We start from the raw sequence: 14,483 nt of genomic DNA, 5'->3' as shown, positions 1-14,483 counted from the left end.
TTTTTTTGTTCTCCATTTGCTTGGTAGATCTTCCTCCATCCCTTTATTTTGAGCCTATGTATGTCTCTGCATGTGAGATGGGTCTCCTGAATACAGCAGACTGATGGGTCTTGACTCTTTATCCAGTTTGCCAGTCTGTGTCTTTTAATTGGACCATTTAGTCCATTTACATTTAAAGGTTAACATTGTTATGTGTGAACTTGATCCTGCTATTATGATATTAACTGGTTATTTTGTTCGTTAGTTGATGCAGTTTCTTCCTAGCCTCAATGGTCTTTACATTTTGGCATGGTTTTGCAATGGCTGGTACTGGTTGTTCCTTTCAATGTTTAGGGCTTCCTTCAGGGTCTCTTGTAAGGCAGGCCTGGTGGTGACAAAATCTCTAAACATTTGCTTATCTGTAAAGGATTTTATTTCTCCTTCACTTATGAAACTTAGTTTGGCTGGACATGAAATTCTGGGTTGAAAATCCTTTTCTTTAAGAACGTTGAATATTGGCCCCCACTCTCTTCTGGCTTGTAGAGTTTCTGCCGAGAGATCTGCTGTTAGTCTGATGGGCTTCCCTTTGTGGGTAACCCGACCTTTCTCTCTGGCTGCCCTTAAGATTTTTTCCTTCATTTCAACTTTGGTGAATCTGGCAATTATGTGTCTTGGAGTTGCTCTTCTCCAGGAGTATCTTTGTGGCGTTCTCTGTATTTCCTGAATTTGAATGTTGGCCTGTCCTACTAGGTTGGGGAAGTTCTCCTGGATGATATCCTGAAGAGTGTCTTCCAACTTGGATCCATTTTCCCCCTCACTTTCAGGCACCCCAAACAGACGTAGATTTGGTCTTTTTACATAATCCCATACTTCTTGTAGGCTTTGTTCATTTCTTTTTCTTCTTTTTTCTTTTGGTTTCTCTTCTCGCTTCATTTCATTCATTTGATCCTCAATCGCTGATACTCTTTCTTCCAGTTGATCGAGTCGGTTACTGAAGCTTGTGCATTTGTCACGTATTTCTCGTGTCATGGTTTTCATCTCTGTCATTTCATTTAAGACCTTCTCTGCATTAATTAGTCTAGCTGTCAATTCTTCCACTCTTTCTTCAAGATTTTTAGTTTCTTTGCGCTGGGTATGTAATTCCTCCTTTTGCTCTGAGAAGTTTGATGGACTGAAGCCTTCTTCTCTCATCTCATCAAAGTCATTCTCTGACCAGCTTCGATCCGTTGCTGGCGATGGGCTGCACTCCTTTGCAGGGGGAGATGTGCTCTTATTTTTTGAATTTCCAGCTTTTCTGCCCTGCTTTTTCCCCATCTTTGTGGTTTTATCTGTCTCTGGTCTTTGATTATGGTGACGTACTGATGGGGTTTTGGTATAGGTGTCCTTCCTGTTTGATAGTTTTCCTTCTGACAGTCGGGACCCTCAGCTATAGGTCTGTTGGAGATTGCTTGAGGTCCACTCCAGACCCTGTTTGCCTGGGTATCAGCAGCAGAGGTTGCAGAAGATAGAATATTGCTGAACAGCGAGTGTACCTGTCTGATTCTTCCTTTGGAAGCTTCCTCTCAGGGGTGTACTTCACCCTGTGAGGTGTGGGGTGTCAGACTGCCCCTAGTGGGGGATGTCTCCCAGTTAGGCTACTCAGGGGTCAGTGACCCACTTGAGCAGGCAGTCTGTCCGTTCTCAGATCTCAACCTCCGTGTTGGGAGATCCACTGCTCTCTTCAAAGCTGTCAGACAGAGTCGTTCGTGTCTGCTCAGGCCTCTGCTGCTTCCCCTGTTGTTTTTTAGCTGAACCCTGCTCCCAGAGGTGGAGTCTATAGAGACAGGCAGGTTTCCTTGAGCTGCTGTGAGCTCCACCCAGTTCGAGCTTCCCAGCGGCTTTGTTTACCTACTTAAGCCTCAGCAATGGTGGGCGCCCCTCCCCCAGCCTCGCTGCTGCCTTGAGGTTAGATCGCCGCAGACTGCTGTGTTAACAATGAGGGAGGCTCCGTGGGCGTGGGACCCTCCCGGCCAGGTGAGGGATATATTCTTCTGGTGTGCCCGTTTGAATTAAAGAGTGGTATTGGGGTGGGAGTTACCCGATTTTCCAGGTGTTGTGTGTCTCAGTTCCCCTGGCTAGGAAAAGGGATTCCCTTCCCCCTTGCGCTCCCCAGGTGAGGTGATGCCTCGCCCTGCTTCAGCTCTCGCTGGTCAGGCTGCAGCAGCTGACCAGCACCGACTGTCCAGCACTGCCTAGTGAGATGACCCCAGTACCTCAGTTGAAAATGCAGAAATCACCGGTCTTCTGTGTCGCTCACACTGGGAGTTGGAGACTGGAGCTGTTCCTATTCGGCCCTATTATTTTAAATTACTGCATAATATCACATGGCATGGATGAACCATAATTATCATCTATTGCTGAGTATTTTTCCTATATTTTTCTACTACAAATAACATTGCAATAAAATCTTTATGTATATGTATATACAGACATGCAAGGAAATTTAATATTTTATGTGTCTTTGTATACATATGCAAGTACATCTGTTAACTAAATCTGGTAGTGAAATTGCTGGGTCAAAAGAGATATACCTTTTAAGTTTTAATAGTTATTACCACATTGCCCTGCAAATATTAAATGAACCAATTCATACTCCATACAACAATGTATGAGAGTGCCCCATGCCCACACACCAGGTAGCTCATTGTGCTACCATATGGTTTGATCTTATCCATCTGATAGGTAAGAAAAATAGCATATTTGTTTTGTTTTACTTGAAGAATGAATATTTTTATGAACGGCAACATCAAATAAAGTATTGAGTCCTGCACAAGTATTCACAGATCCTATATTCAAGTGTTCTATCCTTTAGTCAACATTTTAAGTCTATCACCTATTATCATATGCCAGGTATTATACTGAGAGTCACATATTTAAAAGAATCAAGACATAGACCCTGTCCTCAAAGTACTCATAGACTAACAGGTGAGAAAGATATTGTAAAATAAATAATACACAGTATAAGTACAATAACAGAATATGTATACTGTCTGAGTGTAAAAGTGGCTATGGATAAAAAAACCTGTTCCTTAAATATACCTTATTTTATTATTTTTATGTAAATATATTTAAATGTGAAAAAGAAAAATAAATACCTTGGTCAGCAAGAACCATGATTGTGACAATTACAGCTAATAATTATAGGTTCTGATTAGGTGAAGGACTATTTTACTTCCTCATCTATATTTATTAAAATAAGAGTAGGCAGAATAATTTATAAAACTCTCCATCTTATTTGATACTTGTTTTGGGAGCTTACAACTTCGTCTAAAAAATAAATAATAGGATATTTTTTTCTCTATCAATTTTGCAGCTATTTTTTAGCTCTTATTTTGAACGACAAATCAAAGCACAAACTTTATCCTCTGTCCTTGGTTCTCCCTCAACTCATTGGACCATTAAACTTTTACTATATGGTGATTCTTATTAACTATTGGATTTGCTATGCCATGCTAAAGAAGTTTGCCCTTTAGCATGAGGTGTGTCAAGGATAGTTAATTATTTTACACAGAAAGCCCTTTCCATAGTCAGATATGATAAACTGTGATAATAACATTAACATCATTGACTGGTAAGTCTACTTCTTGAGCTTTTAATCATCATTCCAGACTTCTTTAAATGCTGTCTTCCAATCAATAGAAACGCTTTAAAACTTTAGACTAAGGCCAGGCACGGTGGCTCACGCCTGTAATCCCAGCACTTTGGGAGGCCAAGGCCGGTGGATTACCTGAGCTCAGGAGTTTGAGACCAGCCTGGGCAACATGGTGAAACTCCATCTCTACTAAAATACAAAAAATTAGCTGAGCATGGCAGTGGGCACCTGTAGTCCCAGCTACTCAGGAGGCTGAGGCAGAAGAATCACTTGAACCCGAGAAGTGGAAGTTGCAGTGAGCAGAGATCATGCCACTGCACTCCAGCCTGGCCACAGAGCGAGACTCCGTCTCCAAAAAGCAAAACAAAACAAAACAAAACTTTATACTGGAGTAAAAGCAACTCACTAATGCTATTCTCTTTTCACATCTTGCCTTCATTTCCGCATCTCATCACATTGTTTATAGTCTCTACTGTTAAGTTCTCATTCAAATGCAAACATTCAAGCTGGGTTGCACATGGAACTGGGTTGAAGTTGGTGTGACGTATGAAAGCTGTTGAGTGGGGGTGTGGGGTTCGAGAGGTCTAGGTTTAACTTCTAGTTCTCCTGTCTTCAGCAAGTCACTTACCTTTTTGATGATGCTTGTTTATTATCAGTATAATGAGAAAATGTTACTTTTATTTCTCAGGGTTATAGTAAGGATCAAATGAAATAATAGTTAGAAATGGGTAAAGAGTTAAAAGCAAAAAAGTTCCTCAATTCCCTTTCAGAAACTCCCTTTTTTTTCCTGCCCAGGCCCATTCTTTATGTGGCCCCCACCTACTCAAAGCCTCACATGTTGTGCCATTTAACTTGTGTCTCCTGTAATCCAGCTCCATATCTCCCATCAATAGCTACCTGTTTTAGGTTTTATCTTTCAGACCCTAATTTTTATTAAGACAGCTATAATCGAAAAAAGAATCTGAAAATAACAACAGCAGAATTTTTTGAGTACTTTACCACACGCCAAATCATAAATTCAATTGCAACCCCACAGCTTTTACTAGGATAATTTCCGATTACATCATATTCCCTCCATGTTCTCTCCACTTGCTATGCAAAAACCTTTATATATATTATTCTTACTTAATCTTTGCAACAAATAAAATTGAGCCTATTATTATTCTTGTTTTACAGATAAGGAAACTGAGACTTGGAAAGTGAAGTAATTTGTCCATAATCACACAGCTAAGTTGTGGTGGAACTGCACTTTGAATGCCTCAGAAACTGTTCCATAACCCCACTGCTCCACTGCTTCTCCTGAATGCAGAACTAATGTAATGAACAAATGGTCACTCATGCATTGTCTTTGAAATTTAACATGCTCATATAATCATAGAGTCTGAAGTTAGAAGATTATCCACTTTAACGATCTATCCAACCCTTAAACCTCCTTTATCATATGCCTAAGTCACAATCTGCCTTTTGCTTCAGTAACGCCAGTGAGGGATCTGTACCATGTCCAAAAAATGGAATCCCTTCATCTTCAGACTGTTCTAGTGGGAAGTTCTTTATATCAAGCAAAAATCTTTCTTCCTGAAAACTCGGTCTACTGACATTAATTTTACCCAAAAGCTTTATTGAAAAATTATAATTCAAATGTTACATAAAATAAGTCCCCTAATAATCTCTTCCCCTTGATAAGGTACTCAGTGCAACTTGACCAGGCTGGTCACCTTCATATGAAAACATCTAAAGCCCTCCTCTGCATTTCACCCAAACTCCAGGCATGCTCTGCCCGGTTGAGCAAAGAGCAGGACTCCGACCTTCATTGTTATAGAGACTGTTTCTACAATTCCCATCTATGAGATGATTAAGATTGTGTGAAGCAATCATATCATGCTTTTGACTCATATTATGAGTTTACATTTTATCAATATTCCTACATCGTTTTTCACTACTTCGTCCACTTACTGTTAGTTGAAACTGATCATGTTGGAGTTGGGCCACTTTTCTAGAATAGTTGTTTTAACTGAGGCTGCACATTAGAATCACAATGGGAGCTTTAAAAATATTGATTCCCAGATAGCAGCCACAGACATTCTAATTTATTTAGTGTGGGAGGTGGCTCAGCATTTACATCAATTGTGTCTTCCTATATTTGTATCATCCCAGTTTGATAATATCTACAGATTTAATGGCTAAGTCATCAATGTTCTCACCAAGTCACTGCAGAGTCCTGGAGCCTTCCCTTCAGTTAATATTGGCCAGGTAGATTTTAGGTATAGATATACAACCAGTTACAAATCCACGAAATTACACTGTCATTCAGTCCAGAGTTTTCTATTTTGTTCACAAAATAATATCAACAAATACTTTGGTGGTTTTCTGTTTGTTTGTTTTTGAGACGGAGTCTCGCTCTGTTGCCCAGGCTGGAGCACAGTGGTACGATCTCGGCTCACTGCAAGCTCTGCCTCCCAGGTTCACGCCATTCTCCTGCCTCAGCCCCCTCCAATAGCTGGGACTACAGGCGTACGCCAACACGCCCGGCTAATTTTTTGTATTTTTAGTAGAGATGAGGTTTCACTATGTTAGCCAGGATGGTCTCAATCTCCTGACCTCGTGATCTGCCTGCCTCGGCCTCCCAAAGTGCTGGGATTACAGGCATTAGCCACCTAGCCCGGCCACAAGACTTCGTTAAATGTCTCACAGAGAACTAGTCTAGAGCACTGGTTAAAAGCATAGATTCCACCCCCACTGCAAATTCAAATCTCAGCTGAGCTAGCTAGATGACTTTGGGAACGTACCTTAATCTCTCTGTACTTCAGTTTCCCTAATGCTTACCTATAGGATTGTCGTAAAGATTAAATGAGTTTATACGTATAAAACGTCTTGCATATAGTTAGCTTGAAAGTCAACTATCATTCCTATTATGAAGTCTCATTATACACCATTTATTGCATCCACTCCATTTTAAAAAGACAATGATAATATTTGCTGCTGGAGAGCTGATCTGATGTGATATACAGGCTGAGTGGTGAGAGATAGTGAGTTACCTCTAGGTTTATCGATCATAGAACAGGCTCCTCTAGAGGGATATAAAGCACCACCAAGTCTTTTGAGTCTTAAGCTGTTGCTTATAGTACTCTGATGAATAGTTTTGTTGGTTGAACTATTTGGGTTTAGAACTAAGCATAGTGGGGTATCCAATCCCAGTTTGAGTCTTAGCTATCATGTTTTCAGGGTGTTAAAGTCACTTTTCTAGTTTATTTTTACTTCAGTTGAAGCTTTTTACAGCTTAGATGGAGTTTAGCTTTATTGTAGGTTTACCTTAAACATGCTTTTCACCAGATTTTATTAGTTTCTGTTAATCATATGACCATGGAGGCTGGCACAAAACTGACCAACCCTGGAATATCAGTGTAGCTTAGTCAAACTTTCGTTTATTGCTGGTTAAATCAGTTGTAGCTGAAGCAAGTGATAAACATCAGAGATCATTTCCAAGCCATACCCATTTTCTCCTTACCCCAATTAAAGCATGACTCACAGCCCATTACAGGATTTCTAACTACTGCCGGAGTGGTATTCATTGCTTACTCACCTTAGTAAATCACACAAAAGTAGCTATGTACTTAAATTACACAAAATCCAAAAGCTCCTAGATTGAGTTAACTAATTTATTATAACTATACTATTACCCATTGTGTAATAATAAAAACACAGAAAGTATGGAAAAATGTCAGAAAAAAAGAAGTCCTTGCAGATACATTTCTAAATCTGCTTACTCCTGGATATTTTGAAATTTCTTCAAAATGTAGCCTGCCCTTTCCCAGCACCCCCCAAGAATCCTGAGTAAAGACATTTCCCTTTAACTTGCTGGAAGGAAGGGAAAGTTCTAGATATAAAGTCATTTCTTCCATTATCTGCTTAAAAAACACCACTAACGGAAAATGAATCAGAGAAATAGAAAACTAGCAATACCATAGGTCTCCAAGTGAAATTCCCACACCAAATTTGAAATATGAGCAAAAAGATGATTTGCTAAATATCTCAGTGGCATTGCAGAGTCCCTGGAAGAAGTCAGCGACAGAGGGCTCCTCATCTCTGACAGGCTAGGTGTTCCCTGGGGGAGGCATCTTTTTATCATTCAATTGTCATTTGCCAAGAAAAGATAGCTATTGACCAGTATTACGTTTTAAGAAATTAAAAGATATAGAGTCCTTCAAATTAATAACTTTAACTTACCCTTCAGCACCTTTTCCAAAAATTTGAGGACAAATGTCGGAAGATCTTTAGGGATTCAAATTTAGGTTATGGATTCACATTGGTATTTTGCCATAACAAACATGTCACACAACCAAATAGGACTGAAGTAAGTAGGAGGACATTGATGCCAACATGGGGACTGGAGTAAAGTATTTAAGGTAAAAAAAAATCAGAATCTTTTCCTAAAGAACATAGTTTAAATACAAGAAAAGGCAACCAATATCAGTTTAAACTAGTAGAAGAAGTAACGCATAACACAATAATGTTTATGATTAGGCCAAAGTAGGAAACAGATTGATGAGTGGAGGTGAAAAATATCTTGGGAGATTTAAAATGATCAGATTGAAATAAGGGTATAGTGTTAATAGACAAGAAAAAAAGGGAAGAAAATAGGAATTTGTCCGCTAGGGCAATAGACACTGAAAAATGAACTAGATCATTTGGTGGGAGTAACATTTAATTCAAAGAAGATATGGTTTAGTAAGAAGTACTTTCTTGAGATGGTAGACTTAATTCATTTCCAAAACTTGGGTTAATGACACTCACATTCAATTGATCAACTCAGGCTCAAAACAGGTTCCTGGTTTGAATGTTGCATAACTGACAGAGAACTGAGGTGACATTTTAGACTGGAAACAAAAAGGTTAGGTTTAAGAAATTATTCCAAACATATTGTCTATATTATTTATTAATCAACTGTAGGTTCTCCTAATAGCACATTCTGTTATGGTACATGTGGGTCACTTCTAAGATTTTTTTTCTCATTTTGAGAATCAAATTATACACTGATGTCTAGTTTTGACTGTTAAGGATATTAACAAAAAGGAGGAGGGGAATATTAGGAAGTGAGAAAAGAGAAGAAAGGTAATACAGAAGCTGAGTGGGCAAAGGGGATTTTGCAATATAGCCTGAAGTGACATGAAGACTCTTGGAAAAGGACCCCTTTATTCCACAGGGAGGTTGTCCCATATCTAAGAGTAACATTCAGATCCAGGAATAGAACATTCTGCTCTGTTCCAGTGTGGTTAAAATTGGGATAGCTTGGGTCTGGGAACGGAGTTTTGGCAAACAGCATGTGTACAATTAATATTACATTAATATGTTATAAAGTTGTTATAAGAATTCAATAAAAACCTACCTATAAATATTTTGACATCATAGGAGGCACACAGTAGGTACATAATAAATATTGTATCTATTCTATTTTATTCAGCTATGGTAAATTGAATAATTAAAGGATCCCATAGATTTTCTTCTAGGTCAAGTTTGCAAGTTACTCTGCCTGTCTGAGAAATCTAGCAGGTGGCAGTCAGAACTAAGTCCTAAAATCAAAAGGGTAACAAATATTTAAATAAAGGCCAGATGAACGGGTAGGAGAGGAGGCATTGAGAGAGGCACCTGTCATTATGCATCTTAACTACAACAAAACAAAATGAATTTATAAGTATCTCAAACCTGCTAAGGAAGGAAAATCCCGAGAATATTCTAGTTGACAAGGGATGACAATTAGAAATTAATTGTATAATACTCATTATTTATTCAAAACGTTACTGACACTTATTTAATGTGCTGCCTTTATTATACTAGTAATTGTAGGAGGCATTCATCTATTATTTGTAATTTAGATTCCATCAGTCCTTTATTTCTTGACACCATCTTAAGTTTCTCAGATAGCAACTTTCTTTCCCTAGGAGTTTTCAGGCATCCACCCTAACAGTTAAAACTGATCACTTTTACAGGCATGTGGAACCTCCATTCTGGCATTGGTAAAACCAATTTTCTAGGCCATTACTGGAGACTCACTTTCTTATTTAGAAAGTAGGTAGAGTTTCCGGATGAAATACAGGACACTTAGTCCAAGTTGAATTTCAGCTAAACAACTAACAATTTTCAATATTAAGTATGTCTCAAATATTGCATTGGATATATACTAAAAATATTATTTATTGTTTTAGCTAAAATTCAAATTTAACTCAGAGTTCTATATTTTTATGTGCTAAATCTGGAAACCCTAAAACTTGATGTTCCTAATTTATTAATAGGAAGTAGGATAAAAAGTAAGTGAAAAGACTGAAAGTAAATAAAGCTTTAAGGTAAGAAGCCACTTTCTCACTAAAGTATACTCATCTTAGCAATATACCTCAAAAGAAACTACAAACTCTATAAATTGCCCAAATTATTCTTGGATGTATACAATCAGGAAAGCCAAATTGGAAAAGTACTTTCATTTTGCAATCATGTTTCTCAGCTAAAACAGGTTTATATCTACTATTTTTTGTAACTAATCATTTTTAAGATCTGCTGAAGAACAACTCAAGATGCTATACCTTAATACAAAAGAGAAAAGATGCAGGCAAATCACTGAGATTTACATCCTCACGATTTCCTAAATCCTACTACTTCTGAAGGAGAAATTGCTACTAAGACTTCAGGCAGATATGCCTAATTAATCCCTTATTTCCTCCGAGTGAATGTCCTATGTTCTAGGTAATATGACAAATGTCACTATTCTAAGAGAATTCTAACACTCTGAAACTTTTTTTTAAAAGGTTTTCATTTACTAAACATGTTACATCATCAGGAATTTCAAAGAGAAAATGTCAATGCCCTCTAACTTTCTAATTCTCAACCCACGAATCCAATTTGTTTCATTGGCTTTGGGGAACTAATAAATACGAGATATTTATTTGTAAGTCAAAATCTAAAATTGAGTCCCCCTGACAATCCGATGATGATTTGTGATATAACAGTCCCAAAAGAATAGAAGAAAAAAAAGTTTCACATTTTGCTTCATCTAAAAACACAAAATTGTTTTCTAATTACAATGGCACATATTACACCCTGTATTTCAATAATATTTTATCTTGACTCTTTACATGTGTAACCACTTAACCTAGGCAAAGATCTAATAATTAACAAGAAAAAATCATGAAATTCAAGATTTATGAAGTGTTTTCAGTTCCACTGTCAAGACCACATGAGGGAAAAAGTATATTAGCACCATCACCATATGTACTCTATTCCACCTGCATATTCATTACCATAGTGCAAAGAATCAGCACAAAAATAAATACTCCACTAAACGTCCTGGTAATTTTGATCACCTCTATTTCAAAATGCATTATGACCAGCACAACTTTCAACCAGGGTTATCTTCTGATAGAAAGAGAAGGCTAAGGAAAGCATCCTTAGCACATTGACAAATGCATTTCATTTTTATTCTGTGGAAACAAACAAAAACTGTATTTAATGTTAGTATCATTTTAGCATTTAACAGCTTTTGCTTTTCTAAATGAGACCACTGCATGAAAGAAGGCACTTTTTGGGTGAAATTTCTAATGTATCTACAGGCTGTTTTCATTTTATTGTTTAACTCACCCCACTCATAGCATATACATGTACAACTAAGTATGAATAGCTTACATAAATTATAAGATGTATTAAAGCCTTTCCCTCTCTCCAACAGTGCTCTAGGATGCATTATCAGACAAGCAGATAAGTGTAATGATGAACTGCACAATATGGCCAACATTAATAGAGTGGTTTTCTACAAATGTATTGCAAAAAATAAATACTTCACATTTCAGAACATAACTATTTCAATGTCACATGTTAGCAAAGGACAAAGTGGCAGGTATTAGCAACTTTAAATCTGTAGGTCCTGGATTAAACAATATAAAGGAACTAGAGAGAAATGACAATGCATCTAGAGAGTAGATGAGGTTGAAGGTAAGAGTCTATTCTTGAGGGTCTGATTAGGTTCTTTCCATCTCTCCACTTTTCTTTTTTTTTAAATCTTCATAGAGACGCCTTAGCAGAAGCTATCAGTTTTGACAGTACACCAAAATCCTGGCAGTGAACCATAAATTGACCATTACCATAAAAAGAGCTGCTAAATGAGAAACCATGTGCTCAGTATAAAACTAATTTCATGCTTTCCAAAGCACACAGTGGCTTCTAGCAAGATAGTGGCCCTGGGACTTGCCGAGACAGATTGGCGAACACAAATGGTTTGCTCCTGATGCGTCTGCTTAGCCAAGCTTTACGTGTACTGGCAGTAAAAGAGGTTCTCGAGTCTTCTATCAAACAAATACACACTTAGCTATAACTTCAAAGCTGAAAGCTGTGAAACAGCTGCCTCAAATAAATATAGCAGGAAAAACACATACACACATACACACACACACACCCCATGTACCATGCTAGCTGCTTCCAATCAAAGAAAAATAGATTCCCCTGCCAACCTAATGTACTAAACAGACACTTAATAAGCATAATGCTATGTAATACATTATAACCCTCACACTCCATTCATGCTTAGAAACACAGGAATTAGAGTTTAGCCAAGCCAAAGCAATAGCACTTCATCTACTTGGAGGCTAAGTTTGTGCCTGCCCATATCTAGTTGGCTTTCAAATACCATATACTTACAAGCCTACATCAAATCTTTCCAAGCATGATGACCTAGTAATTTAACCTCTCCAGGTCAGTGCAGGTACTTTATGTATATTTAAATGATGAAATCTGCTGCCTTTAAAACATCTCAGCTAATAAAAACACACTTCATGAAGAAATACTGCTAATTTCCTCCCGTTCTCATTCGGCACACCGTCACTAGAAATTAATTACTGTTGGTTTTCCAGTGCATGACTGGTCATAACTTTTAATTATTAATAATGTCGAGCTTAACAAGGTGTCAACTCCAGTATGTAATCCACATCACTTACTTTCTTATCTCGAAACATGACTTGTCTCCTCCTATCTGTTTTCCATGTCAAAGATTCTACAAAGTACACTTAGTTTATAGCCTTTTAAATACATCTGAAACACATAATAACACTGCTAATTACCTTCTTTCAGTAATGGTAGCAAATTGCATGATATCACTGACTTGTTCAGAATGTTTAAAATGCAAAGGAAGTCACCTACTGGTAAGATGTCCTCGGCAAACAGCTAGCACAGAAAGAAAGGGCTGCTTATCACACCCATTCAAGGAGTTACTTCGCAACAAAATTAAAGAATCATATATTTTGCTCTTCAGTTTTACTCCTTCAGGTGTGTCAGTACGATGTGGTAAACACAATTGATGACTCCACAGGATTCAGAACAACGTACGAAAGAATCTGTTACTGACATCCCAGACCCCAGCATCCAAGTTTTAGAATAAAAATGCTCACCTCTGCTAGGAAGTCCACTCCACATCCTGGCAGGGCTCTCACCAGCGTCGAGAGCAACCAAGTTGGATAAACAAAACTTCCAGTATGTGACCAGGGTAATGCACAGCGCTACCGAGACTTGGCTCCAGCCCTGATTATCTGTGTGACAGCACCACGTTATATCAGTGCCGCTCCAAGCCTTCCCAGTTGCTGGCTTATTGCACTGCTCATTGAAAATCCTTTACACGCTGGCAACATTTTAGGGAAGGACAAGTACACTCTGAGTCATTTGTAAAGAAAGCAGAGCAATTTCAATTCTATATCTCCATGCATGCTGAAACCAGAAGCACTGTCAACGTACAAGTCTGAGGTGGATTTATGCTAAGAAACAGGCAACCTAAGCCTTCATTATCAATGCATGAAATCAGCCACTGTGATCAAATTCAAGCAAACCACAAAAAGGATATGATTATGAAAGTCTCCACAGATTTAGCACCAAACCTCATGGAATGAAGAATCATCTATTGAAATTGTGTAAATGTTAAAAATAGCTCTGGCTTTTCAACAATGAGCAGGATACAGGGAAGAAATCAGTAGTCTATATTATAAGGACTTATAAATGCTGCATAAACCAAAATAGCTGTAGGTTCCTGGGACTTTACTATAGACAAATGAAATCACTGGAGACTATTACAATTATAACAAAAATAATTCCATATATTTGACACAGATATCCATTAAAGGGCAGATCAAACATCCTTTAACTCCTAAGTGCCCATCTCTAAATTAAAATAATGGTGATAGTTAAAAATGTGCTATGCTATGCTAGCACCTGGACAAAATACCATCAATTTTACTCTAAGACAATTTCATAAACAATAAAGATTTAAATCTATTCTGTGTAACAATAAACATGCAAGATAGATATTTTTAACACTATAATCTTTGCTCATTATTTTGAAAAATCTATAGTTCATTAAACCCATGTATTCTTATCCCAACTACCCCCAAATTTATACCTTCGCTTTTTATCATCCTTCCTCTTTTGTTACTAAAATATAAGATGCAAGACCTACTGGACATCATCTTTAGAAGACACAAGGTCAGAAAGCAGTATTAGATATACCCCAGAAATACATATACCCCAGAAAGCAGTAGCAGTGATTTGAGATTACAAAATATACAGCTTTGACATGCACATGCAAACTGCAAAGCAAAAAAGAAATAAAACATTTATTAGAAATCACAAAAATAAACTGGAAGAAATTCCTAGGAGGCAACATTGACAACACATTTAAGGTTCTATTCAATTTTTTAAAAAGGGTTTCAGGTTCTCATTGAGACTCTGAAGGCCAAACAAATTAGAATTCAGTAAAGGCAATTCCTGATTTGAGGACCTCCTATAAATGACTAGGGAGGGTTCAGTTCTAGTAATCCTACCAGCTCTGAGATGACACATTTAGATGTGTCTA

The 14,483-nt window shown here is 37.6% G+C and overlaps 1 protein-coding gene across 7 annotated transcripts in view; it reads right to left on the bottom strand.

The window, feature by feature from the left end:
* Positions 1 to 14,483, bottom strand: part of ZNF385B (zinc finger protein 385B) — a 446,640-nt gene that overhangs the window by 321,356 nt on the left and 110,801 nt on the right. For 3 of the 7 annotated variants that reach the window (XM_030917004.1, XM_030917003.1, XM_030917007.1), the window contains exon 1: positions 13,033 to 13,830. The exons of the other annotated variants lie outside the window; for them this stretch is intronic. Coding sequence is in view for 1 of the 3 variants with exons in the window: in XM_030917003.1 (XP_030772863.1) it covers positions 13,033 to 13,057 (25 nt within the window). In the remaining 2 variants the exon portion in view is untranslated. Of the gene's footprint in view, positions 1 to 13,032; positions 13,831 to 14,483 lie in introns of those variants that run through there. 7 annotated transcript variants of the gene reach the window in all.

Source organism: Rhinopithecus roxellana, chromosome 14, assembly GCF_007565055.1.
Source record: "Rhinopithecus roxellana isolate Shanxi Qingling chromosome 14, ASM756505v1, whole genome shotgun sequence".
Taxonomy (NCBI): Eukaryota; Metazoa; Chordata; class Mammalia; order Primates; family Cercopithecidae; genus Rhinopithecus; species Rhinopithecus roxellana.
The sequence above is the reverse complement of the archived record's forward strand: the minus strand, read 5'-3'. Positions and strand labels throughout refer to the sequence as shown.